The 16,535-nt window shown below is 38.7% G+C and overlaps 1 protein-coding gene across 10 annotated transcripts in view; it reads left to right on the forward strand.

Moving 5' to 3' along the window:
- Cntln (centlein) overlaps positions 1-16,535 on the forward strand; it is a 260,522-nt gene that overhangs the window by 83,523 nt on the left and 160,464 nt on the right. For all 10 annotated transcript variants that reach the window (XM_076564463.1, XM_076564465.1, XM_076564466.1 and 7 more), the window contains 2 exons: positions 11,643-11,776; positions 14,329-14,491. In XM_076564463.1, the coding sequence (XP_076420578.1) occupies positions 11,643-11,776; positions 14,329-14,491 (297 nt within the window). The remainder of the gene's footprint in view (positions 1-11,642; positions 11,777-14,328; positions 14,492-16,535) is intronic.

Genomic DNA, 16,535 nt, shown 5'->3' on the forward strand with positions numbered 1-16,535 from the left:
TCTGCAGCATAAACAAATTTAACATATCTTTAACTAGTTATTATAATATTCCACAACAGTGGTTTGAATGTAATTGGCCCCCATAATCTCATAGGGTGTGACATTCTTAGGTGTGGCTCTCTTCTAGTGGGTATTGCCTTGTTGGAGGAAGTATGTCACTGTGGGGGCAGCTCTGAGGTCTTTTGCTTAAGCTTCACTCAGTGTCAGTCAGTCAACTTCCTGCTGCTTTCTAGCCACATGTAGCAAGTACTATGTTTGCCTGCAAGCCACCATGCTCCTGGTTATAAGGAAAATAGACTGAAGCTCTGAAACTGTAAGTGAGCCATTCCAACTAAATGTTTTCTTTATAAGAGTTGCCACTTCACAGCAATAGAAAACCCTAACTAAGCCAGAAGTTGGTAACAGGGACAGGGGTATTGTGATAGGTCTGACTATGCATTTGTTTAGAGGAATTTGGATTTTGGTCCTTTGAGTTTGGAAAGCAATGGAATGTTTTAAGCACTGCTTAATGGGCCATACTAGTAGGAACATGGAAGACAGTGGTGCTAAGAGTTCTTTGAACTGGAAGGGGAGGACTCACAAGGTTTCAGAAGAGAAAAAATTAGTATGTTGCCTAGAGATCTTTCTTGTGATATTTTTTGAAGAAAGTAGCTGCCTTTTGTGTTTATCTGCAGAGTCTGCCTGAGGCAAAAGTGAAGAATTTTGGATTAATTCTGTTTACAAAGGAAATCTCAAAACAGCCTAGTATAGACTCTGTCATGTGGCTATTAGTGGTAAATCTTATGAAGATTTATAATGACAAGGAGCAAGCTAAGGAGGGTAAATTACAAAATGTAAATTTTGAGGAGAAAAAGAGCACCAGGAAGTGGAATAGACCTAAGTCCTGTGTTCAAGGAGATAAACAGAATAAGAAATGGAATAAAGGGAGTGGTGACCTTATGCTGTGGATATCGCTCTATATAAATAAAACACTGATGGCCAGTGACCAGACAGAAAGTATAGGAGAGAGGAGAGAGGAAAATTGGGGAAACGGGAAGAAGGGGGGAGAGACACTGCAGACACTACAGGACAAGCAGCATGTAAAGACGCCGGTAAGCCACAAGCGATGTGGCAAGGTATAGATTTATAGAAATGGGTTAATTTAAGATATAAGAACAGTTAGCAAGAAGCCTGCCACGGCCATACAGTTTATAAGTAATATAAGCGTCTGAGTGATTATTTTATACATGGATTGTGGGACTGCGGGGCTTGGTGGAACCTGGAGAGAAACCCTCCAGCAACAACCTTAGGTCAAGGTAAGTTTGCAATTTATGAAAAGGAACAAAGGAAAAGCTTAGAGCCAGGTGTGGTGGGGACACACCTTTAATCCCATTACTGGGAAGGCAGAGGCAGTTGGATCTCTGAGTTTGAGGTCAGCCTGGTCTAGAGAGCAAGTTTCAGGACAGTCAAGCTAAGACAGTGAAGAACAGAAAGCATGTGAAGATATAATTGAGCAAGGGGGCCATGTTCCAGCCCCAGCCAGCAGCAGAACTGGGCAGCTTTGGCCACATGCTTTTGGCTTTAGAGTTAAGAATAGACGAAAGGGCTTATGGATTCTCCCTCTGCAACTAAAGAAAGTCAGTGAGACCAGGCATGTGTCAGGGGTGTCCCTAAATGGAGGCCTGGTAGAGAGGCCATTGCTTGAAGCTGGGGAGTTGAAGCCTGGATTTCCTTGGAGATGTTAGAGGTGCCAGAGTTGTGAGATACCTCCTGAGGAGAGCTGCTAATAGGGAGTGGAACCAGCCCAAGAGAAAGAAGTGTGCTGCAGTCAACAAACTGAATGGAGTTGGAGATCTGATGAGCTTTTCAACATCAGACATGAAGATACAGAGTTTGGAGTTCTCCCAGCTGGTTTTTGATCTTGCTTTGGTTCAATATTTCCTCACTATGCTCTCTTCCCTACATTTTGGAATGGTAATGTATATCTTATACCATTATATGTTGGAAGTATGAGATCTGCTTTTTTATTTTGATTTTATATGGGATTGCAGTTAAGAGATTGCATGCATCTCACAAGAGACTTTGGACTTTTAAACATTGTTGAGACTGTGCTAGACTATGGGAACTTTTGAAGTTGGACTAGATGCATTTTTGCATTATGATATTGTTATAAGCTTATGGGGGCCAGAAGTGGAATGTGGTAATTTGAATGTAATCAGACCTCTGTAATCTCACAGGGAGTGGCACTATTAAGGAGATTTGGTTTTGTTGGTGTGGGTGTGGCCTTGTTGGAGGAAGTATGTCACTATGGGGGTGGGCTCTGAGGTTTCTTGTGCTCAGGATACCACCCAGTGAGTCAGTTGACCTCCTGTTGTCAGCAAGATGTACCACTCTCAGCTCCAGCACCACATCTGTCTGCTTGTTGCCGTGCTCCCAGTCATGATGATAATAGACTGAACCTCTGAACTGTAATGGAGATACCCCAATTAAATGTTTTCTTAGTAAGAGTTGCAGTGGTCATGGTGTCTCTTCACAACAATAAAACCCTAGCCACGACAGACATTATCCCTCACTTCCCACTTCTCATTCCAAACCGTCCTGTGCACTCTTTCGTGTTCTCTTTTAAGTTCATATCTTTTTAAATTAATTCTTGTATGCATATTATATACATATATACATGTATATTCCTAATTATAACTTCCTCAGTCTTTATGTTACATGTATGTGTGCTTTCATGGCTGACCATTTGGTATTGGATAACCAATTGGTGTGCTTTTCCCTGAGGGTGACCATTTCTCCTGTTTTCAGCATTCTTCAGTTGTCTGTAGTTCTTGTGTAGGCTTGAGGCCTCATGAGCTTTGTACCACTCCATGTTAGCAGGTCTCTTGTCCTTGTTCAGCTCATGTTTAGCCAGACATGTTGGTAAGACTATGAGTCTCTGGGGGTAGCTTGTGATATTCCTAGAAGGCATAGTCTCATAGCAAACTCCCTGTTCCCCTGCCTCTAACAGTCTTTCTGTCCCCTCTTCCACAGTGATTCCCAAGAGTCTTAGGTGCAGGAATGTATTGTAGAAGTATCTATTGGGACTGGGCTCCACAAATGCATTTTGATTGGCTGTGGTTTTTGGTAATGGTCTCTGTTGCAACGAGGAGTTTCTTTGATGTGGGTATCTTAGAGGGAGAGGGGGAGGGGGAGGAGGAGGAGAGGGAGGAGTGCTAACTTTTTAAACCTCAAAGCCCACTCCCAGTGACATACCTCCTAACTCCTCCCAAACTTGTTCTACTAACTGGGGAACAAGTCTTCAAATATTTGAGTTGATGGTCCCATTCTCATTCAAGCAGAACACGGGTAAGGGCTACAAATAGTAGATTGTAGTTAGGAATTGTGCTGGTTTAGTATATGTTGGTTGTATGTTCCCCTCTAAGCTTCATGACTTCATTAGCTATGGTAGCTGGTTAGGTTTCCAGTACCAGACAGGATTTCCATCTTGTTGAACAGGTCTTAAGTTTAATTTGATAACTGCTAGTTACTGCCGTGGTATTCATGCCTCTACTGTGCCCTTAAGAGTTATCCTGCTGTGCTGGTCATTGATATGGTTCACCGGCATCATAGCTGGGTAGGACTGTTGATTGCTTCAGTATGCTGGAAGCTTACATGGCACATTCTGATACATTGTTTTTTGTTTTTTTTTTTTTTGGTTTTTCGAGATAGGGTTTCTCTGTGTAGCTTTGCGCCTTTCCTGGAGCTCACTTGGTAGCCCAGGCTGGCCTCGAACTCACAGAGATCCGCCTGGCTCTGCCTCCCGAGTGCTGGGATTAAAGGCGTGCGCCACCAACGCCCGGCCATTCTGATACATTGAAAATTAGTTCTCAGAGAGGAAGCTTTCAGGTCAGTTCCAGCTCAGGGTCATCTGGCCCTGCTTGTGAAATGCAGTAATGATTAGAGGTTTACCTTCCACCTCTGGAGGGCAGCCAAGGGCAGAAGCAATAGCCTGTAATGATATGGGAGTCTCTTGGACAAAGCTGACCAACAGCTCAAAAGAGGGCTTCTTGTGCCTGGTATTGGATTTTTTTTTTTTTTTTTTGGTTAGATGGTCCCAGAACGGGAAATTTCATTTAAACTACATATGTACATTTATACATTACCTTGCATGCATTGTAGGTATTTTTAGGGAGATAGTTAATAGTGTGATTTCTTATGATTTTTTTCATACACCCTTACTGTTATTTTATACTCCTCCCCCTTCTTCTGTATTTATCTCCCTCTCCTCCCTAATTAGAGCCCCCTGTTTTTCCCATTTCCATCAGCGCACTTGTGACCTACTGTTCCCCTTTTATACTGGTGAAAATGAAGTTCCATTTAATTTTTCTGTGCATATACAGCCTTCCCAACACCGTGGCTTGAAAAGACTGACCTTTCTTCATCAAGTAGTCTTGATATCCTTGCCAGAAGTAGTTTTATACTAAGGGCTGTTCTATACTCCTCCATTTGGCTTGTGGATGATCTGTATGCCAGTGTTTTATCATTTTTCCTACCATAACTTTATAATACAGTTTGAAGTGAGGAAATAGGAGTCATTTAACAGTTTTAGTCTTTTTCAGAATTGTCTTGTTCTTTAGGATACTCTAATATTCCATAGGATTTTCAGGAAAACATTTTAAAGTTCTGGGGATCTTGATGGGGTTTGTTAATTGCTGTGGGAAGTTATCCTTGTAATTTTTTACATAAAGAGGGGAACCAGGAGAGACAGCAGTGAAATTAGAGAGGAGCTGCTTCCCAGCAGCTGGGAAACTAACAGTGACAACCTTTTCTTTTCTTTTCTTTTTTCTTTTTTTCTTTCTTTCTTTTTTTTTTTTCGAGACAGAGTTTCTCTGCGTAGCTTTGTGCCTTTCCCGGAGCTCACTTGGTAGCCCAGGCTGGCCTCGAACTCACAGAGATCCGCCTAGCTCTGCCTCCCCAGTGCTGGGATTAAAGGCGTGCGTCACCACCGCCCGGCACAACCTTTTCTTCTGTAAGAAGTGAAAGGTTTAAATAATGAGAAGCTAGTTTGCAGCGAACCTATCTTCCAACAGGAACGAGATTCCTAGAGAATCCTAGGAGTGATGCAGTCAGTCTTGTCAAAGTCTCCAGTGTTAGAATCTCTCACTCCTAATGTGGAGTGGGAAAAGCATTTGTGAAGCTGTTAGAAACTTCTAGCACTGGAGACCCTTTGGCTTGAACGGTGCAAATAGTAGCCTAGGATCAATAGAATTTTACTTGGGAGAAAAGTTTGTTCTTGTCTATGATTAAAGTTAGTAAGGAAATTCCAGAATATTGGCTGCTGCTGTCTCCATTAGAGCCTTCCCAATTCTTTAGAGGATTATATTCTAAAGAGATAATTACTGGGGTTTAAACATGTTCAGCCCACAGATGTATCATTAGCTTTCTGAACCACTTAGATTTTGTTGTAAAAGTTAGGGATGGAAGAATTTAGTGAGCCTGTGTCTGACAGCAACATAACTGAGAAATACCAGTGTAAACCTGGCTTTCATGAAATTTGTATTAGTGGTGACACGTGTGAATGCATAAGCAATAAAACACTTCAGCTTTGTCACACAGTGATAAGTAGGATGCAGAAAAATATGACAAGAAAAATGCTTATTGCTTAGATTGTGGGGTTTTCTATTTGATTAGAGTAGTGCCAATGACATTAAATAGAGCAGTTTTCCCTCAAAAACATGATACTCTCTCAAAGCTTAGTATAATTAGTTTGACTGCTTCTGGGTCTGTTTCTGTTTCTATGTCCTATTTGATTAGCCCTGTTTTAGGATTGCATTTGAAATTTCAAATTGGAAGAATTCCTAGCCTTTGTGGCTTATTTTGATGTTATGGCTAGCATGAGGTTTAGTTCTAGAACAACAACTCCAATATAAAAACATCACGATTGTTCATATACCTGTATTTGCAGGTAAAGGTATGTGAAAAGGCAATTGTTAAGCTTATAATAATGATTCTTTGCATTCATGATCATGGCACATCTTTATTTAGGTCATATTTTGTTTTATCCTATATGGCTTTATAAGTATATTAATCATCAGTCATAAGACTTATTTCTTGCCAATTTGTATTGTTGGTGTCATAAATATTGAGTTATGTGGAAAAACATACATGTTTTACAATAAGCTTTTATCTTGTTAATAAGTTCTTATTAGTTTAGAGTATTTACACACTCTTGAGTATTTTTGTGTGTAATATCATACTAACAACCAATAAAAATGTGCCATTTCAAATTTAATACATACATGTTTAATATCTTGTTTTGTACTGTCATCTCTTTTGAATTGCTTAAAGCCATTAAACAGCCTTTAATATACACCAAGATTATTTTTAATTTTTAGAAACATTTTTACTATCAATTGTGTTGCTTGCTGATTTTGGGGTCAAATTCTGAAGTGTCCTTTGTATTATTATTTGACTTGCAGTTGAATAGTCAGTGCTTAGAGTCTATTTAGTTCAGTTCCCAGCAGTCTACAGAGCTCAGCATTTGGGCAGTGCTGTCAGGAGGTCAGAAAGAACTTCAAGCTCATCCTCTGCTACACAACTGAGCTATCTGAGACTCACAGACAAAAAGGGAAAGTTATCCCCCAAAATTGTTGGGTTCTTTTGGGATGCTTTTTTTTTTTTTTTTTTTTTTTTGGTTTTTTCGAGACAGGGTTTCCCTGTGTAGCTTTGCGCCTTTCCTGGGACTCACTTGGTAGTCCAGGCTGGCCTCGAACTCACAGAGATCCGCCTGCCTCTGCCTCCCGAGTGCTGGGATTAAAGGCGTGCGCCACCACCGCCCGGCTCTTTTGGGATGCTTTTATTTTATTTGTTTATTTATTTTGGTTATTTTTTTATTGACAATAGCGTGGGGGCAGGAGGCTGGAGAGATGGCTCAGCCTTTATGAGCTCTGACTGTAACTCCAAAGGCCCTGTGTTCCAGTCCCAGCATTTACATGTAATTCCACATTAAGGTCTGAGCCCTCTTTTGGCCTCTATCGGTACTGCATGCACATTGTATACTTAAATACATGCTGACAAAACACACACAAAATTAAAAACAAAACAAAACAAAATAAAAAAAAAACTAAAAAAGGAGGAGAAAATTGATTTTTTTCATATAATATATTCTGATTACAGTTTCCTCTCCTGCAGCCCCTCCCGGTTCCTTCCTGCCTCCTCTTGCATCCAGATCCATACCCTTTCTGTCTCTTATTAGAAAACAAACAGATCGCTAAGGGATTATAATATAATAGATATAATAAGATAAAACAAACACAAACGATCAGAATAGGACAAACAATCAAACAGAAGGAATCAAGCACAAATAAAGGTACAAGAAAGAGACAGAGAGCCTTAGACACACTTGTTCACACACTCAGGATTCCAATAAGAGAAACAAATTGGAAGCTATGCTATATATGCAGAGGACCAATAGGGTTTAAAAAAAAGGAGAAAATAGCCTGAGAGAAGGCACTAGAGTCAGAGACCCACTCATGCACTCACTTGGGAGTCAAATAAAAACACTAAACTTAAAATATGTACATAGATGACCCAGTGCAACCCATGCAGGCCCTGTGCATGCTGCCCCAGTCTCTGTGCGTTCATATGTGTATTGGTCCTCTTGTGTGTAGTAGTTCTTGTTTCCTTGATGTCCTCCATCCCCTCTGGCTCTTAAACTCTTTCTACCTCCTCTTTTGTGGAGCTTCCTGATTTCTGAGGGGAGGGATTTGATGGAGACAACCCACTTAGGACTGAGTGTTTCAAGATTTCCTACTTTCTGTATATTGTCTGGATGTGGGTATCTATATTTTTTTTCCCTTCTGCTGCACAAAGAAGCTTCTCTGATGATAGCCAAGCAAGACACTGATCTATGTATATAGCAAAAGTCACCAGAAGTCATTTTAACACTACATTACTTAAGTAGAACAGTAATAATTTGGTTTCACCATAGGTCCCTGGGCTATCTAGGCTCAGGTTTTTGGTTACCCAAACAGGATCAGGTATGGGTGCCATCTTACAGGGTGGATCTTAACAAATCAAATATTTGTTGGTTACTCCCAGAAGCTTTGTGCCACCATTGCCCTAGCATATTTTGCAGGCAGGACAGCATTTTACGTGGGAGGGTTTATGGCTTTGTTGATGTTTACATTTCTCCTTTGGTAATCTGCAGAGTACTCTCCAGTACCAAGAACACTAGCCCCTAGGGGTGAAAACTCTAGGTAGGCACCAGTTCAACTTCATGTTTAGTGAGTTGCGCAGGTGTTGTCTTCAGCAACAGGGCCTTACCTGCCAGTTTGTGGAGAGCAACCTATAGCTGTGGCAATAGCCTGGGTGGTTTGGGGGCTCCCATGGGACCCCTTTGGCCAACAACTCAATTAGATGTAGCCCATACACGTGGTGCTGGAAGCTTCATTTGATGGCAAAAGATGTCCAGATGGGGCTCTGACTCCGACATTATTTGTCAATTTCATTTAGATTCCCTTCATATATGTATGTATGTTAGGAAGCTTCTACTGTGTTAGGTTTCCATATTGCCTCTCATTGGCCTTTAATTTTACCTGCCTATGCCCATATTCCCTCTTTTGTCACCCTCTTCCCTTGCCTCCCTGCTTGATATTCCAGTTCCAGCCCCGACCCCCACCTTTGTCCATCCATAACTATTCTATTTCCCTTTCCTAGGGAGATCTATCTGTCTCATCTAGTCCCTTATTCTGTGCCTAACCTCTGTGATTCTATGGGTTGTAGCTGACTTATCAAAGACTTAACAACTAGTATGCACATATAAGCAAAAACATTGTCTTTCTAGGTCTGGGTTACCCCAGGATGATTTTTTCTAGTTCTATCCATTTACATATGAATTTTATGATTTCAATTTTTTTTTTTTGATTTTTCGAGACAGGGTTTCTCTGTGTAACTTTGCGCCTTTCCTGGAGCTCACTTGGTAGCCCAGGCTGGCTTTGAACTCACAGAGATCCACCTGGCTCTGCCTCCCTAGTGCGCCACCAACGCCCGGCCATGATTTCAATTTTTTAATGGCTGAGTAATAATTCTATTGTGTAAATGTACCACATTTTCTTTATCTATTCATCACAGATGTTGAGGGACATATAGGTCATTTCCAATTTCTGTCTATTATGAATAGAGCATCGTGAACATGATTGAGCAAGTATCTGTGTGGTAGCATCTCTTCTAGTCATCTCAGCTGAAAGTATCTCTCCACAACCCTTACAGATTATATATACTTATGGAGGAACGAGCCCAGTGAATCTAGTGAGTTTCAGGACTTCCTGGTGTTATGTATTGTTTACTTTCTTAACTTAATGAGCTTCCCTTCAGGATGGAATATCACCCCCCCCCGGAACACCTGTTGTTTCATATCCCCTTAAAACATCTTGATCTGGAGGTGGTGGGAATGGGGGGGTGGGCTGGGGGGGAAGGGGAGGGGGCAGGAAGGGGGAGAACAAGGGAATCTGTGGCTGTTATGTAGAACTGAATAGTATTGTAAAATAAAATAAAATAAAATAAAATAAAATAAAATAAAATAAAATAAAATAAAATAAAATAAAATAAAATAAAATAAAATAAAAACATCCTGTGTCTTAAGGAGTTCCCTCCAAGATGGGCAGTTTTCTCTTGGAGGAAGTTACTATACAACACTTACTTGTCTTACTACCTTGTGATTCCTCAATGACAGATATTTGTCACTTTTATCTTTAAATATATTCCAGATCAGACTCTACAGTTCTTATGTTATTTGTTTGGATGGATCTAGTAGCTTTTCAATCGGTCTCTCTGTTTATATTTTTAGTACCAGCTATATATTTTTCTCATATTAGTAGCACAATTGCTTCATTTCTTCTTCATTTTATCTATTTCAAAGTTTTTCCTCTATATTTCAGTTTTTTCTAGGATGGTGTTTTTCTCCAAGTGTTCACTTTGTTGATTCTTTTTTTCCTCCAGGGCTGGGAATGGAACCCAAGTCTTTGAGCGTGTTAGAAAGAAGGTCCAAATCAGGTTCATGACCAACCTTTTTGTTTTCTTTTTTGAGATAGATACTCTTGAAATTGCCCAGAACAAACTTGAACTTGCAATCTTCTTGTGTGGCTTAAATTTAGTTCCCCCCACGTGTCAGGGTTTATTATTTTTTTTTTGTCTTTTAAAAAAGTAATTTTATTGAGAATTTCATATGTCCATACAGTGTGTTTTGATTATATCTACCTTCAATTCTCTCCTCTCCTATTCTTCCATTGTCTCACCACGACTTTTCCATGCTCACTTCATATGCTCCCGTTGTTGTGTTTTTGTTTTTTAAATCCATGGAGTCATTTTGCTTCTGCCTGTATGTGCTTGAGTATGGGCCATCTACTGGAGCATAGGTAGCCCTCGGGGGCTCATTCCTGAAGATCAGGACTCTTCCTCCCCATAGAAGCCATCATTTGCCAACAGCTTCTGAGCTAGAGGTGGACGTCATGATGGCCCCCTCTCTCCATGCTGGGATTTTGACTGGCTCTTCATCCTTTTTGGTGTTGTGTTGTTTTATCTGTTACAGACCTTTTAGCTTTGACACTTCTACATCACTGTAATTTGTCTTAGCTACCTCTCTGGTTACGTATCTAGCTACCTCCAAAGAGAGCAAGCAGAGTACTGAGATAAACTCATGTTGTTCATTCAGGTCATTTGTCAGGTCCTTGTTGTAGACTTTGTCCCACATAACAGAACAAACCTCTTTTCTCTCTCCTTTTTCCTTCTGGGTTTCTTCTTTGCTTTTATCTCTGGTTGTATATATGTATCTGTTACTCTTTTTGTGTGAAGGAATGGGAATTTCTAGCACTTAACCTAAAACCTGATGATCAGCTGTGGAAATAATGAATAATGGTGTTAATATAGGCATACTCCATTTAGGCATAATTGTTTCTTTACAATTGAAATTAATTTTCTGTATTTAAAATACATATAAATTTTAAAAATAGTTTCAAAATGAAAGATTTAGAGAATTATTAGAAAGAAAAAGTGAGTTTTGGGGAATGGTAGTTGAAAGTTTTAATATCATCAAGAGAGCAGAGCATAATCTCAGTCTTAAATATTTTGTTTTCTTTGAGTGCTAGCTAATTTATTTTTTTACATTTAAAACAGGGACCAAATAAGGAGATAACTATCATTTATACTTTTTTGTTTGTTTGTTTGTTTTCGAGACAGGGTTTCTCTGTATAGTTTTGCGCCTCATTTATTTTTAATATTTAAATAATTCAGCTGTTTTTTAATTTAATAAGTTAATTGCATGATTTATTTTAACTTTAATAATAAACTTTGTGTAGTTTTTACAGTTTGTTTTAGTTTGATTTTTATATCATGATATATAAGTTCCTGAAAAAATTCTATAAATAATATAAGTTACTGCTTTTTGTGAACTTTTTTCACCTAAAATTCTTCAAAATTGGCCTTTCCCTTGATCTACTAAATATTTTGAAACTATTTTAAAAGTTGATATTTAAATATGTTAAATTTGATTATTGTGAAAAGCCTAAATATAGTTTTGGTAAGAACATTACTAGCTTTTCCCCTACATCTTATAGAGTAGCTATAATATACTTCTGTTTAAGCATCATGTTTATTATATTGTAATACAAGTACTCTAATTTTAGGCCTGTGAAGACAATTTAATTGAAGCACAGAAAGAAATTGAGTTATCACAGAGCAAATATAATGCTCTGTCACTACAGTTGAGTAACAAACAGACTGAACTTCTCCAAAAAGATACGGATATTACACTCGTCAGGTAAGTATAGTTTTGTTTTAAATTTCATCAGACTATCACTAGTCATTCAGTATGTCAACATTTATGTTTATTGTTAATACCTTGGAATGATAACAGTATGTCTTCCATAGGAACATATGTTTGTGCAATGAAAATCTGGAGTTCTGTACACTAAACTGGTACTAGTTACCTAGGGGAGCTAAGAGCTCCACTTGACTAATAGATCATGACTTGGTTTTTAAAAATAACAATGCATTCACTCATCATTTCCTAGACTTTTCCTCTGAATATACACAGTGAATTTTTCTTAATTTTAAGTACTTGGAATTATTTATTTTTATTTGTCAAAACACCTGACAGAAACAACTTAGAGGATGGAAGATTTCTTTTCATATCCAGTTTTGCAGAGGGGAAAGCATTGTGGCATTCATAATGGTGTTTAAAAATGAGAAGTTCTTGTCCATGGTGGCTGCAGTATGAGGTAGCTTGCTCACATCTCTATTCCTGACTAGGAAGCAGAGAAGACCAGATTGGATCTGGTGCTGGGGAATAACCCACAAGCCACCTAGCTCCATGGCTCCATGTCTTCTAGCTAGGCCCCATGTCTAGAAGGTTCTATAACCTCACAAACTAGTATCACCATCTAGAAACAAGTGCACAAGTACATGAATTTGTGAGGGACATTTCACCTTCAGTGTACAATACAAACTCACCTATTTTAAATAAGTCCTGTTATTTTCCTTTCTTGGTTTTCATATCAAGATAGGTCAAGACAAATTCCTTCCTTCCTAGTGGCCCATAGGTATTTTTCTTTATTCTTTAATTTTTCATTTAGTCAGAGAGAGAGAGAAAGAGAGAGAGAGAGAGAGAGAGAGAGAGAGAGAGAGAGAGAGAGAGAGAGAGAGAGAGAGAGAGAGAGAGAGAGAACACACTCCAGGTCATTTCATGCTTACTAACAGTATGGTTGTTAAGTAGTCTATGAGGTAATACAAAAGTGCTCTGGTGCCTCATAGTAACGTGAGTGTCTCTCTTCTCTACATTATGTTTGTTATGGCTGAAGATGCATGTATTTAGAATTTTAAATAATTTTTGTGTATATCAGCCTTGCTTTCTTATTAAGAAATAGATGATGTATTTGAATATTGGAGGAGAAATGAGTGTTTATTTTTGTCTTGTACTTGTGTTTAACTTCATCTTGCTCCTTCGACAAGTGCAACATTTATTTACATAGGTCTTTTGGCCAACAGGCTCTCACTGTCCTCAGTGGACATACTATTGTTTATTTCCTTTCTTAAATTTTCTGACTTAGCAACAGAAAACAGCACAGTCAGAATGGACTTCTACTGTGTGTCTTTCTTTATCATACTTCCTAGAGGCACTGTACAGTTCCTTATTCTCTCTCCAATGTTTGACCTGTTATTTTTATACATTTCCACATTTAGTAGTCATAGGAAGATAGATTATGCACATGTATTTATCTGTGTGGGTGCAGGGTTTATCAATCTGACCGAGAACATTCTTGTCTTAAATGTCTAAAAAGCAGAGCTTATTTTCTCTGTAGTAATTTTCATTAGTCTTCAGCAACTCTTTATGTGTTTATTTTAAATCTTTTCTTGTATATAAGTAACAAGTTTGAAGCATATATATATATATATATATATATATATATATATAGAGAGAGAGAGAGAGAGAGAGAGAGAGAGAGAGAAAATTACCACTTAAAATACGATCTCCAAAATATATAAAATGAAATGTATTTTGGTGATATATGTCTCTGTATAAGCAAGGTGTTCTAACAAACTAAGTAATGGAGCCTCAAGTAATTGTTTCTATAAATATTCTTTTTGTCCAAATAGAATAACCAAGTAATTTATAGTTTTTATATAGTCTGCGTCCCACGCGATTTCTTACCACAGGGATCTGGAAGTCTTCCCCAGAGGAACTGTTCTCCTCCATTCTTAGTCTCCCTCTTCCCTCCTCTGTCATTTGTCCCCCTTATCACCAGTGTCCACCTGGGTGTTTGCTAGGACTGCATTCCCTTGTGTTTATTTCCTTCCTTCTGACCTTTGGCCTCATCGTCTTACTCGTCATCCCCAGAGTCACATTGTGGTTTGAAAACTTTATTAGCCTTGTTTTTTCTTCACTGTACTTAAAGTTATTTATTATGTAAAAATGAAAGCTTGAAGCTTAAAGCTTAAGCTATATTTAAAACTATCTGATAACTATAGTTAGGGCCATTGCTTATCAGTTCTTGGAACGGAAATTTTAACTTAATTTCAGTAAGAAGGCTGCTCTATGACAATATATCCAGAATTTTTATTTCTATCAAGCTATAAAAGAAAGTTGATAAGTATTTGCCTTTGAAAGCCATAGTAGCTCTGTCAATACTTTCTAGGTGTATGTGATAAATATTAAATGCTTTATACATTATTTCATTTATTAATAAGTTTGCCTGCAATAAAAAATAATAGATGAAAAATAGGAAGCCGATCTATACTCTTAGGTGAACATAATTATTTAACTGAGGTGATCTTTATTTATTCCTCTCTCTGTTTATGGCTTGCTTTGAACAGGAAAGAGTTGCAGGAGCTGCAGAATCTGTACAAGCAGAACAGTGCACATACAGCACAGCAAGCTGAGCTGATCCAGCAGCTCCAGGTTCTCAATATGGACACACAAAAAGTACTCAAGAATCAGGAGGATGTTCACCTGGCTGAAAGTATATCATACCAAAAGGTATGCTGCTGCTCTGGTGTAAAGATGGGAAATTACGTGCATAAACTCAGGAAAAGAAATTTCAAGTTTTCTAAATTTTGTATTATTCCCTTTTTACTTGGTTTAACTTGGTAATGTTTAAATTTTTGTAAGTTTTCTATGGTAAAAGTTGAAAATATAGATATTAAAGCAACTTATAAATTGGAACTTTTATTTCTTCTGTGAGCCATACTAGATACAATAGTACTTTTATTATAAGAAGTGATTGGATCAAGGATGATCCTGATGTATGACCTAAGGGAGCCTTTATATAGAATCTATATTGTTTTATTGGCAAATGTGCACAGACACAAAGGGATTGTTGATGAGGTCTTCAGGATCATTCATTTTCAAGGATTTTTCTCTTTATGTTTTAGTTTCTTTTTAGTAGTAATTTTACTGTTGTTGTTTGAGGAGCCCACAGCAAGGCTTACTTGGCTCTTGAGCTATGCTAATTGACTCAGCATCACTAATTCCACTATTAATTTAAAGGAGCACCTATATTGAGCTCTTTATATATTTTACAATGTGTGTTACAATGTATTAAGTTGTTTATATAAATAACACCATGAGAGTAATGTTCTTCTTTAATAGCTGAGAATGGATTAGGTTGAAGGAAGTTTAAGATGGCTTTATTTTTCTGTACCTCACAGTTCTGGGGTCAGCAGGTGGTAGCTGGAGTCTGTAGATGTCCTTTTTCCATTGCAATAGTAGATGCTGTGTGCAGGTGGGCTGGGTGGTGGTTACAAGTATGTTGTGAGATTCAGAGCTTCATTTATTGAGAGGCTCTGTCTGTTTGCCAGGAGTCAATGCTGGTCCAGAGAGGTTTTTCTGGGCCCAGCAGGTTGCTAGTTCCTCTAGAGGCCCTTGAGTTTGTATCCCTGGTGATAGCAAATGTCAGGGTTCAGCAGTGTCCCTGAATGCATTAGGGAGTATGTATCGGCAAACAGAAACTGAGTTGTGCATTGGAGGAGGAGAACCTGGGGAATTAGGCATTCTTCCTGCTTCTTCAGTGCTTTCAGACCCTCTCCTCAGCAAACTTACCCAGGGAGGGAGGAAGCAGGGACAATCTAGTTCTCTGCCAGACCAGGGCTCAGAGTTCTAAGACCTGCTTGGAAGCAACCCACAGGAGGCAGGGATGTAGCTTCAGAGCCTGAGCAGTCTCTAACTTAGAGCTGTCAGCCTTCATAGTAATACACAGTCAAAGGAACATGTTTCTTGTCATAGAGGATGGGACCATTGCCATCACAATGTGAGCTCCTGGCTTTTATTAAGTATAAATTTTTTCATATAATATTATATTCTGATCATATTTTCCTCTCTCCCAAGTTCTCTTAGATTCCTCCCACCTCCCTACCCGATCAAGTATTATATTTTTCCCTCTCTCCTCTAAAAACAAGCAAGCAAACAAATAAAGGGAACCAAGAAAATAAAATAAAAAGCAAAAATAATGCAGTTATATCATTATCAATCCATGGAATCAGCTTAATGATCAAAGGAATTTATTTGGGGGTTAACTCACAAGACAGAAATAAGGGATTGTAGCAGGATCCTGGAAGGGTGAGGCAAGGTCCAAGCTGTTCTCTGGGGAGCTCTTTCCTCCTCCAGCTCAGTGTCCAAAATCCATGAGGCAGAGAGAGAACATATGAGCATTTCAGGTCTTAAGGGTCTCCAGCAGCCACACCCCAGGGGCAGGTACCTAGCAGCTACCTGCTACCTCACTAGGGCCAGTGCTTCAAGGCATGGCACAGACAACCATCCACTACACAAAAAGATCAAACTATAATCAAAAAACATATATATATATATATATATATATATATATATATATATATATATATATATAGAGAGAGAGAGAGAGAGAGAGAGAGAGAGGAGAGAGAGAGAGAGAGAGAGAGAGAGAGAGAGAGAGAGAGAGAGAGAGAGAGAGAGAGAGAATGGAGTTCATTTTGTGTTGGTCACCTACTCCTGAGCTTGTGACCTGCCTTGGAGGGTGATTGTCACTTCAGTGGAGAAAACTGATTTG

The sequence above is a fragment of the Peromyscus maniculatus genome, chromosome 2, assembly GCF_049852395.1.
Source record: "Peromyscus maniculatus bairdii isolate BWxNUB_F1_BW_parent chromosome 2, HU_Pman_BW_mat_3.1, whole genome shotgun sequence".
Classification (NCBI taxonomy): Eukaryota; Metazoa; Chordata; class Mammalia; order Rodentia; family Cricetidae; genus Peromyscus; species Peromyscus maniculatus.